Raw genomic sequence first — 23,921 nt, forward strand, 5'->3', positions numbered from 1 at the left:
CGACAGAGTGAGACTTCATCTCCAAAAAACAAGGAAGGGTGGGGAGTATATACATTGCTGAAAAAAAAAAATGTCAATGTTCAGTAATGACAAAGACTGAAAAATTAAATTAGAGGAGCCTAAACTGATATGTCAACTACCTGTAATACAGAGTTCTGGGTTGGATTCTGAACTAGATAAAAAAGTATTCTATAAAAAAGACTATTGCATCAGTTGACCAAATTGGAATATGGATGATTGATTGAATAAAAGTATGATACCAATGTTAAATTTACTGAAATTAAAAATTACTGTGGCTATGTAAAGAAAATGTCTGTTCTTCAGAAATGAATGCTGAAATATCTAGAGATAAAAAAAAATCTAGAGATAAGAAAGGCCAAGATGTATGCAACTTGCTTTCAACTGATTCAGTGAAATATATACATGTATATACTTAGTCTAGCCACAGAGAAAGTGATGAAGCAAATTGACAAAATCCCGATGAATCTAACCGGGCAAAGGATACAGAATATTCTCTGTTTGATTTCTGTAACCTTTTAAAATATAAATTTGAATTTAATTCTGAAATATAGAATAGAATAAAGAAATAATCATTGATAAGGTGAACTGTAAGGATATGTAATAAGCGCACATATCCAGAAACATCTCAGGAAAGGTGTTTTTTTTTTTTTTTTTTTTTTTTTTTTTTGTGAAAGTATAGTTGAGTTGCAAGAGTTAAAAAAGTAGAATGACAACTCTAGCTGGCTCCAGTGATGTTTGTGATATGGTTGAACACATAGCCTCATTTTTCTGTAAATTGGGGTGAAGCTCTATGGAGTTATCATCCTGTGACCAACCATTTATTACTGATTTTTAAAACTGGAATTGATCATGAGTGAGTCAACAAGAATTACCATAGGCATTGGTAAAAACCCTAAATCAATCAGACACATACAAAAACTAGTTATTACTTCTCATACTGACATGAGGCATATCTATATGTTTTCATTTATTTATTTATTTATTTATTTTTATATCTGCTTTTAACACTAAACATGTTCACATGTTAACTGCTGTTTTGGGACACATTTTCTTTCATGATACAGCAAAAGAAGAGCTGAGAACATGCAAAATATTAATGTTTCTTATGCAAAATACAAAGAGAACAATGAAGTTCATAATTTTGAATTTTGCTTTTAAATATAAATTAATAAGTCAAAAAAGCTAATAGAATCATCGGACATGTTCCTTAAAGCAGGAACTCCAGTGTCATGGGTTGTTTTCTTTTTCCTTTAGGTGCTGTGCGTTTGAAGGTAGATCATTAATAAATTATAATTTGAAATGATTGTAAGTGTTTATAAAAATATCTTCCAAGTCTAGTTATTCATTGGATAATCGTTAATATTTATGCTAATTTTACTCATTTGCTCAGTATGGCCGGATCAGAAAAACAAATCTATGCACAGTTTAACTTATAAACCTAATCTGTCTTCTTTCAGTTTCATGATGTTATCCATTATCATTATTCTAATAACTTCACTAACCAACATTCCTATTTAATTAAACTAAAATGTATCCAACCACTTTATAAAAGAAGAATGTGCATAATAACAATCACTGCAAAGCAGGACAGTTAAATCCATAATATTAATCTTAAATTATATGAAGATAGACATTATGTGTTTCCCTCTTACAACAATTATATTACCATATCAGATTTAAACTCCTGGAAAGATGATTAAGAATCAGCTTTACATTTACATATTAAGTTTTACTTTTTAAAACACATTTATGCCTATTGTATTTTTTGAGTCTCACAATAGTCGAGGATTATTTTCATGTAATTTTTGAAAGTAAGAAACTAGCTAGTGGTAACCACAGCTAAGAGATGTGCACAAGGATCGGCAGATTTGATGAATAAGGAACTTGTCTTAAGAACACACGTATATAACTCCTTGTTCTGAATTTGCTGCACTTATACCCCATAGAGAGCCCTGCCATGAATTTAGCACTCACGTATCAGTTTCATGATTTTTTTAGCGGTTCTAGAGAGTTAAGTGTTGGCAGTCAAGAGCGCACTCATACTTCAGATATATTGTAGGGGATATAATGCATATTGTATAAACATATATTGCAGATATATTGATTTTTTCTCACATAATACCAATACTAAGCATGTGGTGTGAGTAAGATTCATTAGACACACTGCATAAATGAGTAAACTGAAAATCGCTTAAGGGTAAGTAATATTAAAGAAAACATTAGCAGATAAATTACATGTTTCAATTGTGCTCATTCTACACCTATATAAAATATGCCTTTCTGATTTCATTAAAAGCAGCTTCATTGCACCAGCCTTGCTCAAGCTATTTTCACAAAAAAATATGAAACTAATAAAATCTAATTTCATTCATCTGAAATGAGGTGGGGTCCTATTTGTTAAAAGTGCCACGCTGACTTCAGGGTGCACCCAAAGCTATGTAGTTCAAAGTTAAATTTCACACAACTTGATAATTCTGTTAGCATTGTGACTTTGAAAACAGACCTGTTTTGATGATGACTCTGATCGACTTCCTAAAATTGACTTATAATCTCTGTGGGAGGATGTGCACTATAGCAGAAGTACTGGAAACCTATAAACATGTTATATTTTTCATTTCAACTAGCTATGCGGTTCTGCACAAGATACATAAACTCTTGGATTTTTAGATCCCTCATCACTAAAATTTAATTCTAACTCCAAAATATTTGATTGAAAGCTGCAGTTTGAAATCAGACCCAGCAAACTCATAATTTGATTAACTTTATTCTCCCTTGATTACTTTAGCAGTTCATGCTGACCTATCAACATGTGAATGCTGATCGAATAAATCCCTTACACATTTAAATGATGACATTTCTCTTGTGATATTTCCATTTGATCCTTTTGTCTATTGATTGGTGATTATCCAGCATACGAAAGTGAAAATAACCTTGACTCAGAATCAAGAGATATAGGTTCTATTCTGGACTCTGACTGAAAAGTATTCATTTAGCTTTGTTGTTGCTATTGTTTTTTGTTTTTTTGTTTTTTTTTGTTTTTGAGACAGGGTCTTGCTCTGTGCCCAGGCTGGAGTGCAGTGGCGCGATCTCGGCTCACTACAACCTCCTTCTCCCAGGTTCAAATGATTCTCCTGCCTCAGCCTCCTGAGTAGTTGGGATTACAGGCGTGCACCACCACACATGGCTAATTTTTGTATTTTTAGTGGAGACGGGGTTTCGCCATGTTGGCCAGGCAGGTCTTGAGCTCCTGACCTCAAATGAACTGCCCACCTCGGCCTCCTAAAGTGCTGGGATTACAGGAGTGAGCCACTGTGCCCAGCCCATTTAACTTTTATGAACTGCAATGCCTTTAGGTATGAAGAGTAAGTATAAAAATACGCATTTTGGCCAGGTGTGGTGGCTCATGCCTGTAATCCCAGCACTCTGAGAGGCCAAGTTGGGCAGATCACTTGAGGCCAAGATTTCGAGACCAACCTGGCCAACATGGTAAACCTCATCTATACTAAAAATACAAAAAAAAAAAAAAGTAGCCAGATGTGGTGGTGCAATCCTATAATCCCAGCTACTTAGGAGGCTGAGGCAGGAGAATTGCTTGAACCTGGGAGGCGGAGGTTGCAGTGAGAATGGATTGTGCCACTGAGCTGCAGCCTGGGTGACAGAGTAAGACTCTGTCTCATAAATAAATAAATAAATAAATAAATAGATAAATAAATAAATAAATGTATTCTCCCTACCACAAGAATAAAATACAAAAAATTAAATTGACTGTTAAGTTCTGAACAAGTGAGTTTACAGGAGAAAAATGAACAACCCAAATACCACCGATGTATTCCTACTTTACCTGATGGGGAGATGTGTCGCCAAGAAATGGAAGGCTCTGGTTTCCCAGTGGCCAAACAAGTAAGAGTGACGTTGGTTCCTTCATTGATGGTCATATCACTTGAGATGTCATATATCTTAGGAGGAACTGAAATGACAAAATATGCAGTGGTTAGAAAAAAATATATAACATTTTGTTGAAGTACGTATGATTAATTCCATAACATCATGCAAGAAAGGTATGACGGTGAAATGTATTTATGGCCTATGGTACTCACCTGAAAGATGGATTCTCTAGAACCTCAAGACTTTCTAGGTGTTTTTTGTTTACTTTTTTTTTTCCTCTAACTTTTTAGAAGTTAAATACCTCAGGATAAATGGAATAGTTAATAACAAAAATGTTTAAACATTGATTAAATTAAATATGTATTATGAGTAATTTGTATTAAATAAACTAGAATATAACCAATCTATTTTATCCATGGATCCTCACTGTATGATGTTTTCCTTGTTGAAATGGTTAAATAAGAGTAAATATAGAAGAAACTTGAAATAGCAGAACGGTTATTCCTACATACTGATTTAAAAGCTGGGTGAGTTAGGATATGTACATGATTGGGAGGTAAGATTTCATGGTCACAAAGGTATTTTTGGGTTTAATTTTCTATCTGTCAGGCAGTAGAAAGTAGACTTTCTCAAAATTTGTGTTCTAAGGAACACAAATTCTAAGGACTGTGAAAGGTGGATACAATAAAGATTTCTTATCAGTAATGACTGGCAAATACTGATTGAAACAGATCACTTCAGGACTTCTCATCCTTTGTTACGCCCTTTTGCACTGTAAATCCATGAGTCAAGGGGGAAATATTATATTGCATTTTCTCTGATGTATTAGACTATAAAAGTTTTTATCCCAGAATTTAATCACATAATACATTTGGGAAAAGTTGGAGAGAAAAGTCTCTAAACTAACTTCCAGGATTAAATTTCTATATTCTCTGAGAAATCAAATGTCTCATTGAATCCTCAAACAGCATGGGTATAAATCTCTATTGGCTAACTGCATTACTTAGAGTAAGTTATTTAATTTATCTTAGCCTCAGTGTCTTTATCTGAAAGCTGGAGGCAATAATAGTACATGTCCTATCCGGCTGCTATGGAGACTAAGTAAGTCAATACATGTTAAAGGACTTAGAAAAGTGCCTGACATTAATGTTAGTTATTATTATTAGATGCCATTAAACACACACATGGTGTTTGAATTTCATTTTAGTAGTACTCTTTTCCCATGCCTTAAAATTGTTCTCAGAAATTCTTCACTTTTGTAGTGTGTATTAGTGACCTTCGCCATAAATAAGTTTGGGTTACTTTATACAATTTATACTATGTTACTATTCCAGCTCAAATATAAATAAATGGCAATTACACACCTTGGTAATCATTAGAAAAATAAGATTTTTACTGAAATCTTTTAAATTGTTCCCTTCTTTGGTTTCTTTATGCAAGAGATATGTTTTCATAGTTCCTTTTAAAGCTAGTAACTAAAATCTATTGTGACGATACATTAAATTACTCATACTTTGAATTTTTTTTGACTCTTCATAGAACCAAAACTCAGCCTCAAGAAAATCAAGGATGATATAATTACAAATATTAAGTATTTGATTATGTGTAACTGTTGATATGATTGAGGAGAAGGCTTGTTCCTAAGTAATATACCATTGTAACTGTTTCTAAATGACATAGTTTAATTGGCATTTAAAACACATTATCATCAAACTCTTCAGTGAGCTTTTCTCAGGCAAATAATGAAAATTTTGAAACCATCCCAAACAGAGGGGTCTTTTCAGCTTAACTAAAACAGAACAAAAATTAAAAACTTTAAAATACCGTAGAAGGAAAGTACAAAAAACTTTGCATTACACTGGTAAATAGGAGAGTTAATAATAATAAATTTACAACATTAAACTAAAAGTATACTTTAGATATTTAGTTGTAAGTATAGGTTTGATTTAATAAACTGTAAAGCACATGTGGACATATATATGTATATGGATAGATATACATATATAGATGGTCACTGACTTACGATGCTTCAATTATAATGTTTTTACTTTATAATGGTGTGAAAATAATATCCATTCAGTAGAAACCATATTTTGAGTACCCATACAACCATTTTGTTTTCACTTTCAATATAATATTTGATAATCTACATGAAATATTCAACATTTTATTATAAAACAGGCTTTTTGTCACATTATTCTGACCAACTGTGGTTAAGTGAGCACGTTTAACGAAGATTAGGTTACATTACAATGTTCAATAATTTAAGTGTATTAATTGCATTTTCAATTGACAATGGGTTTATTTGGATGTAACCTTATCATAACATGAGGAGCATCTGTATTCATGAACATACATACAGTACATAGCAGTGCCCACTATTAAAAAAATGTAGTACTTTTTTCCTTTATATGCAATATACTATGTAGGGCTCTTAGTCTCGCCTAGTGACTTTACTTATTTATTAAAAATATAATTGATTTAAGGTTAGACAGAGATATGTATATGAAGAGAAATAATGAAATGCCATAGGAACATTAATTCTATCCTCGAAATACCATTATTTTGTCAATATTGTCTGATCATAACATAGTTTAGTTGGATCTTTACACATCTACATATATTTAAAGTGCTAAACATTATGCTAAACTAATATTCAGCACTAGTATTTGGCTATATAGAGAAACAATTAAGTCCTTTAGAAATAAACTTAAATTTGACATTTAACTATAAGAGATTGTGTAGTTGAGGGGAGAGTGGTAAATTCCAGGTGTGACATGTCATTCTCAGTGATTGCCTTCCAGGACCTCATAATTCAGGACATACAGGGAATACACATCTGGAAAGAAGATGTTAGTAAGAGAAAATCCCTCTGGCAAGGCTGCCCTCCCCAGAAATGCATCACCTGTTGGCAGCAGATGCTGTGTGTAAGAGGGCCAGTGTAATCGTTCACATGCACAGTGGTTTGTGGAGACAAAAACAGGTGTTGCTTTGCTGAATATTCAAAACTATTGCGTATTCAGTTTAAAACTTCCAACTTTTACTGACTATTATGAAGGGAATAATTCTCGACCCAAAGTAAATGCAAAAGTTTGAAGGCATATTACTTGCCATCAATAAATTTAAATTAAAAGAGGGAAGCGGATAGGTAAGTGACTAAGAGAGGGCGAATATTTTCCACATTTTCCTTTCCCATTTTACAGGAGTAAAACAAGTTCAATAGGTACAGCTTCTGGGTTCAAATCAGTAGATATTAATTTTGTGTTGGTTTATTTTAAAGTCAATTACCTAGAATAGTTTAAGCACAAGGTTATTGAGTGCAGACTATTTATAATAGAGAAAAACTTTTTTTTTTTTTTTTTTTTTTTTGACACAGTCTCTCACTCTGTCTCCCAGGCTGCAGTGCAATGGCTCAATCTCTGCTCGCTGCAACTTCCACCTCTTGGGTTCAAGCAATTCTCCTGCCTCAGCCTCCAGAGTAGCTGGGATAACAGGCGCCTGCCACGGCACCCAGCTAATTTTTGTATTTTTTAAAAGAGATGGGGTTTTGCCATGTTGGCCAGGCTGTTCTCGAACTCCTGACTTCAGGTGATCCACCTGCCTCTGCCTCCCAAAGTGCTGGGTTTCCAGGAGTGAGCCCCCAACACACCAGGCCAGGAAAACTATTAATAACTTTAAGGTAGGACCGCAGAAATGGTGATATAGAGAATTGGTCAACTGGATGACCATAACAATTGTCAGCTCAGTCGCCAGAATAAGGTGTGGTATTGAGAAGGGTTTTGGATGGTCCCAGAGCACATCAGCACATCACGCTAAGCACTTACATAGAAAACACACCCCCCCCTAAAAAAAGGAGAGTTAAAAATAATGTACTATTCTAGATGTGTGCCGCTTTTCTATATATCTTATTTCAGACTCCCTCACATACTTTTCTAAATACTTAAAATAATTTATGCAAAAAGGAGCAGATGTATTTTATCAATTCAACCATTTTTTAAGCTATTAAATAACTACAGATTTTAAGAAGTATTTTGAATTGTCATGTACTTTAAGTATTTATGACCTAGAGCAGAGTTATAAAGAAATATATTTATGAGTGTAAACTCATTTACTATGCTGGAAATAATTATTATAATATCATCCTCACTATCTTCATTATATGACACCATAAAAAAACAATGAAAAGGCAGAAGTTCTAGATTTCATACTAAATCACAGAATATCTCCTAGTGAAACTCTAATTAGGGGTATACAAGACTTTACAACTGTGTTCATAATTAATTGTTGTGTATTACCAGTTAGAGAGATCTAAGAACACTGGAAGCTTTCTAAGCAACAGAGGTTGAAAGTAGATTTAAAGGTTGTGTTGGGTGAAACATATTTTAAAACCTCCATATCCATTTAAATGAACTACTCTTGGTCCCTTACATTCATAACATGCTTTGCCTTTAATTGTTCACTGGCCTAAAATTCATCTACTACTTAGCACCTGGTCTTCAACTTTTATTTAGTTGCTTCCACAGTGAGGAGATAATGCGTATTTAGATGTATCTACATATTTAGATTCTCTAAAGATAACTTATGCCTCTTGTTAGTTTCACTTTCACCAAAAAATTTAGGCAATTTGACTTGCTCCACACACCTTCCCTCTTCTGAGCCCATCTGTGGGTGTCTTCAGGCCAGGTATGAGTCACCTTCAGTAAGAAAAATCTTAGAATGCATATCCAAACCAGATTCTAATGACCTTCACACAGGCTACCATTTTGGATTATTCTCCACTATTTGTATGATAATGAGCAACTGAGTTTGTGAGTGCATGGCATTATTTTCTTTTAATGTGTACATATTTTCTGATATATAGAAATAAATTATTTTGTTTGTTTAATGAGCGGTCTTCAAAGATAAAACTTTAATTTCTTTCAAGAATTCATTATGCTGCCTGCAACATGACCATTAACAAACTGAGAAGCCAGCATCAGGGTTACTAATCTGGATATCATAAGAATCATATAAGCACAAGATATCATAGGAATCATATAAGCACAGGATATTTTATTGTATTAAAAGTTTTTATCGAAAAAAAATATGTGCAGATGATTTTAGAAAGAATAAATAAAATAGCACCTGAACCAATATTAACTTGCATGACCCGTGAGGTCATGATGATATTAAAAACCCTTACAGGATGCATTTGACAGTTATTTTAACTGCAAATACAAGGCATAAACTATTTGGATCTGGACAGTTGCACTGACTCACTGGAATCAATTAAATGCCCCATCGAGCTCTTAAGCTGTAAGAGTCCGTGAAAGACCACAGTGCATACAAATCCATTTGGAGGCCTTCTTTAGGCTGCCAGGGCTAAAAGGTAGATGGAATATTTATTTAATCTGGCTCACAAACACTCACAGATTACTGAAAAACATCACTTCAGCATTTATTGTTACCATGATATTCTGGCGCAAAAAACACCTGTTCTCTCAGTCAGGATATAAAATCAAAGCAGTGTTTTTTATAGGAGAGTGCACTGAATGTCCTCTCATTCATACTCTGAAGTTGTAGGCTCATTACCAAAAACCTTTAAAAGTTGTTATGTATCTATTTAATTGTGCACACAATTATGAGATCTATTCTCCAAATATGTTCACTAGGACAAATAAGAAGTAAAATAAAAGTGATGCCAACTCTTTGATGTCCTCTTCGACCCACCTCTCCCCACGGTGACTTCTCATACCTCAAAAATTTACCACAAAGAAGAAACAGTGAAATGTATATTAGTGAGTGAATTTTCAAAGATCAAAATTTGATCTTAAAAAATTGTGTCACTGATGACTTTGATGATCTTAAAGCAAAATAGATGTTTCTGGGTCTGCGCTGTGGCCAATGTTTGTGTCCCTCCCAAATTCATTCATTAAAAATCTTAACCCCCAAGGTGATACTCTTAGGAGGTGGGGCCTTGGAAAGGTGATTAGAGCATGAAGGGATTAGTGCCCTTATAAAATGGACCCCACGAGCTAGGTCACCCCTTCCACCATGTAAGGACTCAGTGAGAAAGTGTCATCCATGAGAAAACAGGCCGTCTCCAGTGCCTGGATTTTGGACTTCCCAGTCTCCAGAACTGTGAGAAATAAATTTCTGTTGATTATAAGCCATCTAGTTTATGGCATTTTGTTATAGCTGCCTGAATGCACTACGACAGTATGTGTCTTGTCGAAATAATTATTTGCATCCCTAACTCTCTGCCCCTTTCCACTCCTCTACTCATTTCTTGTGATAGTTTTCTTTGCAATCCATCATCATCATTGGTATTTATTTCTTTACTTGTTTATTATCTGTATCTCTTCATAGAACCTAAGTAGAGACCTAGGGTAGGGAAATTGTTTGCTTTATTCAACAGCATATTGACAGAACCTGAGAGAGGGCCTGACACATACAGTTTATTCAACAAATATTTCATTGTCCCCTTTCAGGTGCTAAGCTAATACTTTGATGTCTCAGTGAAGAGATCCTATACAATTATATACCATTGCAAGAAAGACATAATATAAATTCTGAGAATGCGGTGAATATATAATTATAATTTCAAGGGTCCTGTGTGACTTTTTCATGGAGTCTCTGAGTTTAGGGATGAAATATTCCTTCTAACTCATTTAGAAGCATAATATTTTCTTAGTCCTTTACCTACTATAGTTTTTGCCATGCAAACCCAGAGAAGTAATTGGACAATAATCATACACATTTATTTTTAACAGAATGGTCTGTCACATCTTAGGTAGTCCTATGTGTGTTGGTCACAGTATTTTTTTTTTTTTTACTTTTGAATCTTTGTAAATTTAGAATCAAAAGAATTTTCTCTAATAGTATGTATGTGCATATAATTTCTACCTTTTATTTTTCCTTCACAGATTTGGAGTCTGGGTTAGTTTGGATGAACTATATTTCTGAAGCTTTTCCAAACTGCTTGAGTCAACAAGCTAGACATAACTATAAATCTTGGGAGAACTGGCTTTTTTTGCACTCCCATATCTGGTAATGGCTGGCAATATCAAAAGAACATTCTTCCTTTCACTGGGCTGGCACTTCCCTTTTCAGTCTTGGCCAGCCCCCAAAAAGTGAAAGTAGATCTACGTTACATAACAAACCTCCTGGAAAAGGTGTTGCTCTCAAACTGAGATAAGAAATTGTTTCATGCCTTTTTCTCTAAATTGGTTTGCTTGTGGGTTCTTGATGGTTTCATGGTCTGCATCTCACCAGCAACATTATTTTCTCCAACTGATAGACTATGACTGATTTGTCATAGTTTATGACATTTCAGAGATTTCTATGGCTTCCCCCCTCATTCCCTCACTCAGAGATAGTGATAACAGGAAAAAGATACCAAGCATGAGTTTTAAATTCAAACTTGCCAATTTCATGAAATACCTAGTGATAAAATATGCCACAACAACTTAGGGGTAAAGAATATGTATAAGAAAAATGTATCTGTCAAACTTCAGTTCAAACTTTGAATTATGTTGCTTACCTTAGTGTTTTCTCTCATTTAGATAACCTATACACGAGTTTTTCTCAATCTATTGTGTCCTTCATGCTATTAAAAAAAACCTGGCAAAATAGGCAGTGAACTGTATTAATTCATCCATCCATCCATCCATCCATCCATCCATCCATCCATCCATCCATCCAATAGACATTTATTAAGCACCAACTCAGGGTGACTAATCTTAAGGAGTCCATGTCTAAAGAGTTAGAAGGATACAACATTTCTAATCACAATGCAGAGTCATTAGTCCTACAAAGACTTACTCCCAAGGTGTATTGGGAACACAGATTTGTAACTCTAAGTCTTCCTTATGGAGACAGAATTGAGGGGATGCTGATATTGGATAAGGCTTTTGGAAACAGATGGAATTTGAACAGAATATGGTGGTTTAAAACAGTAGTTTGCACACACAGCTAATCATCAGGGATAACCGGATAAGTTTTTCATCATTCTGGGATGGGAGAAAGATTGATTCAGGATATTCTAGACCAATAGTATGTAGCGAGTTCCAAAATCTATAGATTTTGGAATCGCTGATTTACAGAACACCAGAAAGAACTCTCCTTAAAATTATCTCTTCTATATTTAAAATCTGCACTCTAATTAGAAAGGCACTTTTTTTTTTTTTAAGATCCTCAGAACATTTATTTGCCTTTAAGGAACTAATGTTAAAATGTAACTATCCCTACAAGAGATGATGAGTTATTAACTGGCATCCATTTTCAAACTCACTGAGAACAGCATAGTGGGTGCAGAGGAGCACCATACTGGAAGTAGAAAGATGCAATAGGCAACATTTTACCATTGTGTTCTTTTCCCTTGAAAAGCTCAGGAATGGTTCTAAAAGGCAGTGATCAAGACAATCAACAATAGAGAGAAGAAAGTAAGACTCTGAGAGGAATAAACCTTACAGGATATGGAATTATAGAGAAACTAAAGGGGAAATTATTTTCTTCTATTTTCTATTTCTCTCCATCTTCTCTGGATTCTCTAATACATGGATTATGCAAAGGCATAACAGTTTGCCAGTAGCAAATAAAAACATACACTTACACATGAAACACACGTGAAGTAGGTTTAGTATACATGAAAATTAAATGTAATAAAACGAACTTTTAGAAAGCTACTGGTTTTAGAGAGCTTAACATTTATGTAATGATTTTAACATTTTTGGTTGCAGGCAAATTTCTCACATGCTGTACAAACATTTTATTTTGAAAACAAAAACACAACATGGTTACACAAGAGTTTCAATATTTTGGACTGTAAAGATTTTTATTTATTTTGTATTCGTTTTGGTGAGACGATCAATAGCTAGCCTCTGCACATGAGTGTTTATACACCAGAGTTCAAATCCCTGCTGTACCTCAGGCTAGCTTCAGCTTCACTTACTTGGATGATTCAAAGATATAAAACACTGCTTAAAATCAGGACCATAATAGCAGCTACCCCCTCAGGCAACAACAGCAGCAGCAAGAAGGCTGGAGTACACTTATAGTCGCGCTGTATATCACAGGGAATCTACAACGCCTGCATAATTCAGTCTCCTCCTTAGTAGAAAATGGTCACAAAATAGGTAGGAAGAACACCACAATTGAAATACCTTACAGCACACTAACGTGGGTATCCCAGTGAAGTATAATTCTTAAGGCACCAACTATATAACTTCAAAACTTTCAGTGATGGTAGCATTTTATTAATAATTAATAATGAGGTTTCTTTTTTTTTCCTGGAAACACTTTGGCAATATATTTTAAGAACTTAAAAAATTTCTATTCCATTGAGCCAATGATTCCCCTTCCAGGAATTTATATTAAGGAAAGCAAGTACCTTCTTTCAGTGTAGTTACTATTCCCATAAACCTGGTGGTCAGCTCCATTTGGAAATGTGCCAACCAGTACCCTCTGGAATGGCCCAACTGAACTTTTTTCTTGCCTCATCCTTGGCAGTGAACTATTTTCCATATAAACCAGAGGAAACAGCCCAGCTGTGTCAAACTAGAACCCAGCTGCCTTCTTTGCAAACATTTCCCATAGCTAAAACCTTGCTTTAGGGTTTTTGAAAACACGAGAGAATCCAGTGTCTACCCTTGGAGTCACAGAGTTATAATGTAACACCTGGCTCCTGATTTTATAAGGTAAGCCTGCTCAGGTTCAGTATACACATTCCTTGTTAGACTCAGGTTTCTCAAAATGTGTTTTAGCAGATTTTTATATCTAAAAGCTGCTCTGGTGTTTTGTGCATTTGCAGAGGAGATGTGTCATTTTAGCACCATTAGAAAAATAACGCCTTCTTTGAAATACTCTGGTTTCTTTGTTCTTTGTAAATAATATTCATTTTTCTAATCATGAAGATAATATACATTCACTGAAAAGAATGTAGACAAATACATAAACAGTAAGGAAGAAAAAAAAGTAGCGTATTAGGTTGCAATATCTAAAACTGCTCTTTAGTTAAAAACAAGTGGATATTGGCAATTTCATATAATTCAATTTAATATAATGTCACCATTTAACAAGAATATTGATATATTTTACTTTTGTCTATGTATTCATATGTTTATATAGATCCTAGAGATTTCTGTAAGATCCAATAAGCTCACCAGGGAATTGGTGCTGAAGCCTTGGCTGGAAATAAATAGTGTGCCCTTCTCAACACTATTTGTAGTGACCCCTTCTCAACACTGTGCTCTAGAAAGGGAGTAAGAAGGCAGTTGGATAGGTATTCAAAATAGGACACTGTGGCTTTCTGCCTTTCTTACTGGAAACATGTCTAAAAAAGATTACCCACAGCAAGGGTTAGTATTTGTTGAACATTTACTGTGAGTAATATACTGAGAGACTAATGACTTATTTGGAGGGGGCGGGTGTGGTTTTGTCTTAGGGCAAAGTTCTACATGTCGAGGCCAATTCTTCCTTCCACCCACCCATCTACTTTTGTGATAGTTGGTTCGTGTGGTGGTTCTATCAACACGGCCACACATTTTTAACACTCTTTCCACTAAAAATAGGATCTCTCCCCTTCCCCACCTCATATTCAATTGGAGTAGGCTCTTGGCTGCTTCAAATAATAGAGTTGTGGAAGAAATAATGCTATTTGATTTCCAAACTGGGAAAACAAAACAAAACAAAACAAACAAACAAACAAAAATTTGTTTCCTGTACTGTTCTCTGAGAACACTGACTCTTGGAGCTCTGGCCCACTATGGTGTCACCACCTTGGGGCTACCACGCTGGAGAGAACATGTGGAGACACCACATGTGGTCACCACATGGAGAAACTGTGATAACAGAAACAGAGAGAGAGCAAGCCTGGGAAGCACTTTAGCTCATCTAAGCCCTGACTGCCCAAGTCATCCCAGTGAGGCCTCAAATATCCTGTCTAAATTGCACAAATTGCAGTCTTCTGAGTAAAACAAATAATTGTAGTTGTTAAAAGCAACCATGTTTGGGCACAGTTTTTAAAAGAATAAAGAAAACTAGAGAACTTACCTTATGTGCCTTCACAACTTATCATAAAGCTACTACCAAGCCAGTGTGGTGTTGGTATCAAATAGACAATGGAACAAAATAGAGACTCCAGAAATAGATGATACAACTTCCCATGATGGTCAAGTCCCTGATTACTTATGTTAAAAATAAAAATACCTAATGTTATGGATAAGTAACATACATGAGTAATGTGAGTCAAGACAAAGTATACATACATATTGTGATAGATGGGGCCAGTAGAGAGCACCTGTCTAAAGAGAGCAGCTACCACTGATAATTTCCATCCTAAAAATAGAAAAGTCTAGGCTTGCTAGATCTTAAGACCTGAAATTTTAAATTTTTTTGTACCTTACAATCTCACCAGAATATCTGTGAATTAGCCTGGCACTAACCCAAATGACACCTTTATAGGAATTAGAAAAACATGAAGACACTTTATCATTACATGTTGGACAATTTTCTTGATATAAAAGTCTACATAGTTTATGAAAGTAAAGAGTGCCTACATATTTGTGTGTGTACAAAATTTCATCATATGCTGAAAGCCCTGCATGGTCTGGATTCGGCTAGAGAGCCACAATCTTGCCATCTTTGCCTCACATCTTGGCAAGGCCTTCAGACTATTTTGGCTTTGAAAGACTAAGGAATTCATTTTCACATTATATTGTTGGTTTTATTATAAAAGTTGTACACAATCACACTAGTGTGTGGTTTCTCACCTGTCACAAACTAACCATGATTAGATTTACAGAGTAACTGCCTTACAAAGGTCTACAGTCTTGCCTCTGAGAATAGGTTTTAACCAGAAACTTAATGATAAAACCATGATTCATGTTAATATTCTGCTTCCAAAACAATAATTATCATCTATACTTTTAACTCTCATGTTACCTTATCAACTTTTCGCAAATAGAACCCTTTCCTTAGTTTTTAAAAAAATATTACAAACAAAGGTTATCATGCAGTTATGTGCCAAGAGATAGTAGAGTCCTATGGTTACATGTGATGGTTCTCTCTGAAATTGGATTAAAAGATAATTTGCCATGTGTTGGCCCCTAGATCATTAGTCACGGTGGTCTAAGTACATTCTCTTATAATTCAATATCAAAGAAATTGCTTTTATGGCATTAACTATATTATATTCAAAATTATATAAATTATTGAAATGCTATGCCTACTGCCAAGATATAAGACAGTTCACATGGAAAAAAAGGTTGTGTTCTAAATTATTCATTAGAAAAAAAGGCAGTCTCTTGACAGAAATTGTTTTATACTGGGGCTAGCTTCTGGGACTTATATTTAAATATAAATCACAAAAACTCAAAATTTCAGATATTCTTAATTCTCTTTAATGCCTTGGTTTCCAGCAAGAGGATTAAATGTTATATATTGTCTTAGATCTACAGTTAGATATGTATTGTATTGAATACATGTGTGCATGTGTGTATGTGTGTGTGTGCGTCTAGTAACATCATTATGTGCCTTTGTTTATACTGAGACATGATAATAATGGGGAAAGTCTAATTATAGGAAGGTTAATCTCAGAAGATCTCTCTCTTACAGATTTATATATTATTCATTTGGTTAGAAAATGTTTATCATTTGCTATGCACCAGGGACTGAGATAGGTGCTATTGATTTAAAATGTAATAAAAGAGTTGTTTTCTAGTAGTTTATATATTATGGAAGAAAATAAACATTAAAATAGATTAAAAATACAATTATATCAAGTTATATGAGAAACATATACATAAAATATGTATATCTAAGGAAAATTCACCCAACTCAAATAAAGATAGAAAGATGGCAACGGCACTACAAAGATATTTTTTGGAATAGGTTGTAACTATCCAAATGGACAAAAACATTCCAGGTTGAGTTACACACGTATGAAGACCGGACAAGATGAGGGCCCATTCGCAGACCCTGTATTCATCCTTGTGGCTGTAATTGAACTACTTAGCTAGTCACACCTAAAATTATTTCCTTTATTCACTTTCAAGATATGAACAAATGTATCTTTTTGTAGATATTTCTGGAGAAGCCAGATGAATGCGGGAACTATTTTATATTGATCTCTGAGTAGTTTACAAGATCATAATTAGTACACAGTAAGTGCTCAGAATGTGTTTAATGGGACTATTTTTGTCAGCTCTAAATGTTCCTTGTTTGGAGATTTAGTCTTTAACACATTCATTTAAAAAGTAATTCTCCCTCATATTAATTGCTACTTTTCGAGGAACAGAAATACTTTGCCACATCTCCCTTTTGACTAAAAATATTCATATATTGAAAGTGAGCTAGTCTCTTGGGTATTACGTAAGGAACACTAACATGCTTTAGCTTCTCTCAAGTACTACGTGTGTAACATATGTTCATACCCCAGATAAAAAATATCATGTATTTTTATTTTTGTTTTCTTGATGCTATCTGATTCTGTTTTTAAAAACTTAAAAAAAATGTGGTTAAGACTGAAAAGTGTATTTCCCTGGGCACTCGTGCTCTGTAGCTACCTCTCCAACCTGCTGAACTTCCTTGTTTTGAACACTCCAGTCTCGTCACTTGATAAATCCACCAAAAATAAGCCAAACCAACCCCTTCTTGTTTCTGAAAGGTGGAAAACCCAAATATACTACTTGGTAAAAAGTTAGCTCTTTTATTCTGTATTTTTGCATACACCTAACTGTCATTAAAATCTTTTATTCACAGATATTACTATAGCGGAAGGATGGAAAAGTATAAATTATATCTCAATATTTGGTTTTTAAGGGTTGAGAGGAATGAACATGAAGGATTAGCTATGTCAAAATAACCCAATTTACCTTTTCAGTAGGTTAATTACTTAACAAGAAAGAAAATTAGATGAACATATTGAGTGTTTGACAATTGTTGACAGTTTAAGCAATAAAATAGAGTAGTGTGGACAAGTTGTTCACATAGCCTGACAGAGACCTAACTGGTTACGCCACTACAACTTGTATTGGTGGTGGATTCACATCTATAGGGAAGGAGAATGTCAGCAGTGCTCAATAAGAATTTTCATTTGGCTGTTTTGTTTTCTCAATTTTAAACAACTTGGATGGATCTCCGGGAGACACATTTACTGATAAAATTATACCAGAGGTCAGGTGTTCAGTTTCAGTCATTACAATGTGCTAGTGACACACAGATGTTATTTTGCCATTAGAGGCCAGACAGAATAGTAAAGTGCATAAATGCAGTACTATGTTAGGACAATGATGATGGAACCAGGAGTGTTTACATAAATATAAAAAAATGTAAGGAAGGAGAAGAATGTTTGCATTTGCTTGTGAATTTGTTCTCAGTTGATCTAGTAGAAAAAAAATAAATATGGTAGACTTCAGGTGATTATAATAAAATATCTTAAACAAGAAGTCTCCTAACAATAAAAGAGACTATTTTATGAGAATATAAGCTCCTTGTCATCACAAGGTTTCCAGAGACTATGGAAGAACAGTAGGATTAGAAATGGGATTACTACACTGAATGGATGCTTAAGCCAACTAATACTGTTGGGATTTTTCAACTGTGCATTCTTTGAGTATTTGCTACAATACATACCTTTGTGTATGAGGAAGTAAACTCAAGGAAAATGCCATTAGAGGGCCTGGTTATTAGCAACTGAAAAATGAGATCTGAGGGAGGTAAATGATGAACAAAAACCATTTGTTGTTCAGGACTGGCAATAGGAATGGTAGACAACTGGGGAAAAGGAGGAGAAAAGTAAGAGGGGAGGCCACAAAAATGTAGATAAAATGAACAAGTCCATAAGAGGGGAGAAATGGAATTTCTTCTTACATTTCACATATAGTTTTTCCCTTTCTTGCAGTATTTTTAAACAAAACTGTATAAATACAAAGTATGCACCAACAATGTCAACATCGGGTGCACTTGTGGAAGGTAAATGTTGGATTTTCAGGAATTTTGTGAGTTGCATCTTAAACATATTCATTATTAAAATTAAATCATATTAAAGGTAAATTATATTAAAAGCAAAAATTTTAAAAACTCAAAATATCACTTTCTCAATATTTTATTACATTTTACTGTCATGTGTTATCTTGGGTTATTTGCATGTATTGAATCTATATGGTAGAAATGGTCTGCTACTGCATATCTCTCCTCAACTTTGTATTTAGTGATATTAATCTGAAAGTGGCCACAGTGGCAGTATTTACAGCATGGAAATTGGCAAATGCTATAAATTATGGCTTTTCTTTTGAGATATTTATCAGCAGCCTACCAACCTTTACCTATACATAAGATACATTTAAGGTTATTCCTTTCATAAATACTGTAATATTTCATAATAATAGAATATTTCATAGTATTCCCATCAGATATTGAGACCATGAAGAGGAATCAAAGGCAGGTCTTGCCCTCAAAAAGTCTAGAATGTAGTTAAGAGAGAAAATGAGAACATCGGTAACTATAAAGTGGAACATCCTAAGAGTCATAAGAAAGGTTCAGAGAAAAAGATCATGGTACTTTAGGTGAGAGAATGACTAACTTTAACTGGAAGTAGGTAGAAGAGGGGCAGGTGGCGAGGAGAATCAGAAAAGATTTGATGAGAAGAAATTTGAACTTGGCTTTGAATAATGGAACAAATTTGGACTTGGGAGGATGAATAGAGAATTGTGAGATCAGCATTTGGAAATAAACAGTTATGTAAACATATAGGACATATTTGCCGATCAGGCAGTTTAGCTTTACAGCTAAACTTGGTAGAAAAAAGATTAAAATGTTAGGATGAGAATAAATTATAGAGGACTTTGAGTTAAAACATTGCTGAAATAATGGACACAAAAACAAACATGTAGTAAATGGCTAGTTAGTGTATTCCCTCTGAGAGCCTGAAGTTTCAAAGGCCCAAATCAGTTCTTGTTTAATTCTTGGAATGGAAAGAACATTTGATTAATATCTTTGTGGGAGGGAAAAAAGAGACTACTTTTTGCAATTTGAAAACTCCATGGCTGGTTTTATATTGGTTTCTCCCCCTATGATATGAATATCCTATCAAGTGTTTATACCTAAGCAAATTTTTATGAGTTTGTCTGCATTACAGAAGTCACAGTGTATGCATCCAGATTGATTTGTTAGTATAAATAGATGGAAATATGTTTCTCAGTTGATGAGTAACATAAGAGGCCTTCTCATCCTGTTTCACCAAACAGCTAAACCCACACACTTTCTTCCACACTTCCTCTTTTTTTCCCACATTTATCTCTGTATTGTTTTTAATCTCCAGAGATAGGATGACCACCTGCCTTTCCAACATACTGCAAAAACAACAGTGACTATGGTTGCTTTTTTCTAGTTATTTTATTGAAAAATGAAAATGTACCAAATGGCAGCAGAGTCACCAGCTGATAAGAAGGTTTTTATGTATATAACATTGTGCTTTTGATAGGGAGTTGGCAATACTGTTCTAGGATTTTAATATCAAATTGTTTCCATCAGGCTGGAAGCTGTAACACTCAAATGGTACCTTCAGGAACTAAGTTGTATGCTTGCTACTGTAAGGTACTTTTTGAAACGGGGCGTTAAACAAAATTTATAGAAGAAAAAAGAATTTTTCTTAAGTAGTAGAGAAATATCTTATTTATTTCTAGGTGTTGCAAAGTGGCTAATTGATTACCAAGCTCACTTTCCTCTTCTTGGCAGACAACTAAATTATGATTCCCAGATAAAGTTACTTATGATTGAGTTTTAAGCAGTGGAATATGAGAAGTGTGTGCTCTTTCCAGGATTGGCTCACATAAACCTCCCAGGAGTTATTCTCCTTGCTATTTCCTTAGAAATTGGAAATCACATATTGAAGATGGCATAAATGCGAAGTAGAACAGAACTAGTCTCTAGAGAATATGGGCTGCCTGTAGGAACAATTGATTGGGATGTTCTTTTTTTTTTTTTTTTTTTTCCGACGGAGTCTCGATCTGTTGCCCAGGCTGGAGTGCAGTGGTGCGATCTCGGCCCACTGCAACCTCTGCCTCCCGGGTTCAAGCGATTCTCCTATCTCACGCTCCTGAGTAACTAGGACAACAGGCGCCTGACACCACACCCGGCTATTTTTTTTTTTTTTTTTTTTTGTATTTTTAGTAGAGACGAGATTTCACGATATTGGCCAGGCTGGTCTTGAACTCCTGACCTTGTGATCCACCTGCCTCGGCCTCCAAAAGTGCTGGGATTACAGGCATGAGCCACCGCGCCCAGCCTGGGATGTTTTATTAGCAACAATAAATAATAGGCCGACACAGTTTTATAAAAGATATCTACCAACAGTTAAAGAACTAATTTCGATGCTATATAGCCTACTCAAGAGAAGACTCAAGATACAAAATTTCTTAACAAAAATAAAAGGAGGAAAATATTGCCAATTCATTTCATGAAACTGACATAATGTGACATTAAATATAGGCAAGAACTGTACAGGAAAAGCAATTTCACTTATAAACACAGAAAATTTTTAATTGCAACATTGGATTCATCAAGTGAATCCAGTAATGTCTATAAAAATTTTGCCTAAGCAAGTGTTCTTACCCTAGGAATGAGGAAATTATTTAACAGCTTGTAAATTTAATACTTCAATTCAGATTTAAGGTGTGTGTGTGTGTATATATATATATATAATTATATATTTATTATATATATGTGTGTATATATAATCATGTCAATAGACATAGTAAAAGCATTATACAAAAATACTATAATTTATAACAAAAAGTTGCAAGCTAGGGATAGTTTCTTTCAAAATATGACAAAAGATACGGCAAAATTCACAATGCTCATTATCTGTAATTGTGAAATGTTAGGCATATTTCATTAAAACTGAAACAAGGTAAGGAAGTCCACTTTTTCTGTTTCACATTATAGTAGAGTTCCTAATCAGTTCAGTAAGATTTAGAAATAAGTTAAAAGGATAAGTATTAAAAGCAAGGGTGCAAACAAGTCATTGGTAATAGATAACTTGTCTTTGTAGAATATTCAAGAGAAGATAGGTACTATTAGAGTTGATAGGACAATTCAACTGGATTACAGAAAATACGTTAACTCTTCCCTCCATAAATCTATAAATGTGATACAATTACATTAAATTCCATTTTATTTAGATAATTAATAAATTCAACCTTTTATTCATATTGAAGAGTAAAGGATCAAGAGTAGCCAAGAACAATCCTAACGAAGAAAAATAAAAGAGAATAACTTATCCTTTCAAATTCTCAATGCTAATTATAAAACCCTGGGAAAAAATACAGCCTAGAATAAAACTGGCACACACAAGAAAACTCACAGCACTCACAGAACAGACACACACAGGTTTTGAATATGATAGCTGAGTATTACAAATCAGTGTAGAAAGATTCAGTCAATGGTGCTAGGCAATTGGCTACCCTTTGGGGAAAAAAAAATACAAATGAATTTGGACCTCATATCATATACATAAATAAGTTATGCATAGATTAAAAGTCCAAATATTAAAATCAAAATTTTTAAATATTTTAATTATATAGAATTACCTTATAGTATTGAAGTAGGAAAAAGAGTAAGACATAAAACACAAGCCAGATGAAAAAGATTGGTAAATGTGACTATCTTAAATGTAAACAGGTAAACTTTGGTATATGTGAGATACCATAAACTGATTTAAATAAAACCACACTGCAGGAGATATTCCCACAGAATTTAAACAAACAAACAAAAGATTAGTATTCTGAGTATATAAATAATTTCAACAAGTCAAAATGTTGAAAAAGGTCTACCAATAGAAAAATGGATAAAGAATATGAATGCAAAATTTTAAAAAGGGGAAACTTTAATGGCCAATTATTTGAATTATTTGACAAGAAGTGTACCTTTACTTTTAGTCAGAAAAATTTAAATTAAAATGTCACAACTTGAAATTCATAATATTGGCAACACTTAAAAAATTAGGTAATACCAAATTGATGAGAAAATGAAAAATCATTAGTGAAAACAATATAAATCTGCAAATAATTTGAAAACAGCAAATAACACTGAAGACACACATATATCTCTACAATTTCATTTCTAAGTATTTGAATGCCCTAGAGGAAATATTTGGAAATGAAATTGTAGAGATTTGAAAGTGTGGTCCTGAATCACCGGGGAGCTTTTTACAAATACAGATGCACCCAGATTAACTAAATAAAAAGATGCAACTTAACAAGATCTGTTAATAATTTACATATACATTAAATTTGAGAAGCATTGCCCTGGGCTAAAGCAGTGGTTCTCAATATTGAATGCACATTAGGACCGCCTGAGATGTTCTCAAAATATATCAATTCATGGGCCCCACTGCTGAAAAAATTGAATTTCCATCTATACTGAAGGACTTCCCAAATGATCCATTTTGTTGTTCATCCATGGAATCTCTGTACTAGAGAAAATCTCACATATGCACAAGGAAATACATGAAAGATTATGTAGCTTCCAAAAGCAAAAATCTGAACAAATCCCAATTGACTATGTGTTTATAAAATGTTAGGTTGTATAATATAATCTTCAACTGCAGACATTCTCAAAATACAACAATTCATGGGCCCCACTCCTGAAAAAACTGAATTTCCATCTACACTGAAGAACTTCCCAAATGATCCATTTCATTGTTCAACCATGGAATCCCTGTACTAGAGAAAATCTCACATATGCACAAGGAAATACATGAAAGATTATGTAGTTTCCAAAAGCAAAAATCTGAACAAATCCTAATTGACCGTGTGTTTATAAAATGTTAGGTTGTATAATATAATCTTCAACTGCAGACAAAATGAGTTTACTGGGTCCCTGTGTATCAATATCAACTATTCTGAAAAATAAAATACTGAGTGCAAAAAGACAGTTGGGAAAGAATTGTGCAGTATGAAATTACGATACCATTTATGAAAATATCTGTCAATTCTGTACTATTATTTAAAAACTAAAAGTTCAATCCTTTAGGA

General features: G+C 34.1%; 1 protein-coding gene across 2 annotated transcripts in view; it reads right to left on the reverse strand.

The window, feature by feature from the left end:
* NEGR1 (neuronal growth regulator 1) overlaps positions 1–23,921 on the reverse strand; it is an 884,450-nt gene that overhangs the window by 376,272 nt on the left and 484,257 nt on the right. For both annotated transcript variants that reach the window (XM_025362722.1, XM_025362711.1), the window contains exon 3: positions 3,863–3,988. In XM_025362722.1, the coding sequence (XP_025218507.1) occupies positions 3,863–3,988 (126 nt within the window). The remainder of the gene's footprint in view (positions 1–3,862; positions 3,989–23,921) is intronic.

Source organism: Theropithecus gelada, chromosome 1, assembly GCF_003255815.1.
Source record: "Theropithecus gelada isolate Dixy chromosome 1, Tgel_1.0, whole genome shotgun sequence".
Classification (NCBI taxonomy): domain Eukaryota; kingdom Metazoa; phylum Chordata; class Mammalia; order Primates; family Cercopithecidae; genus Theropithecus; species Theropithecus gelada.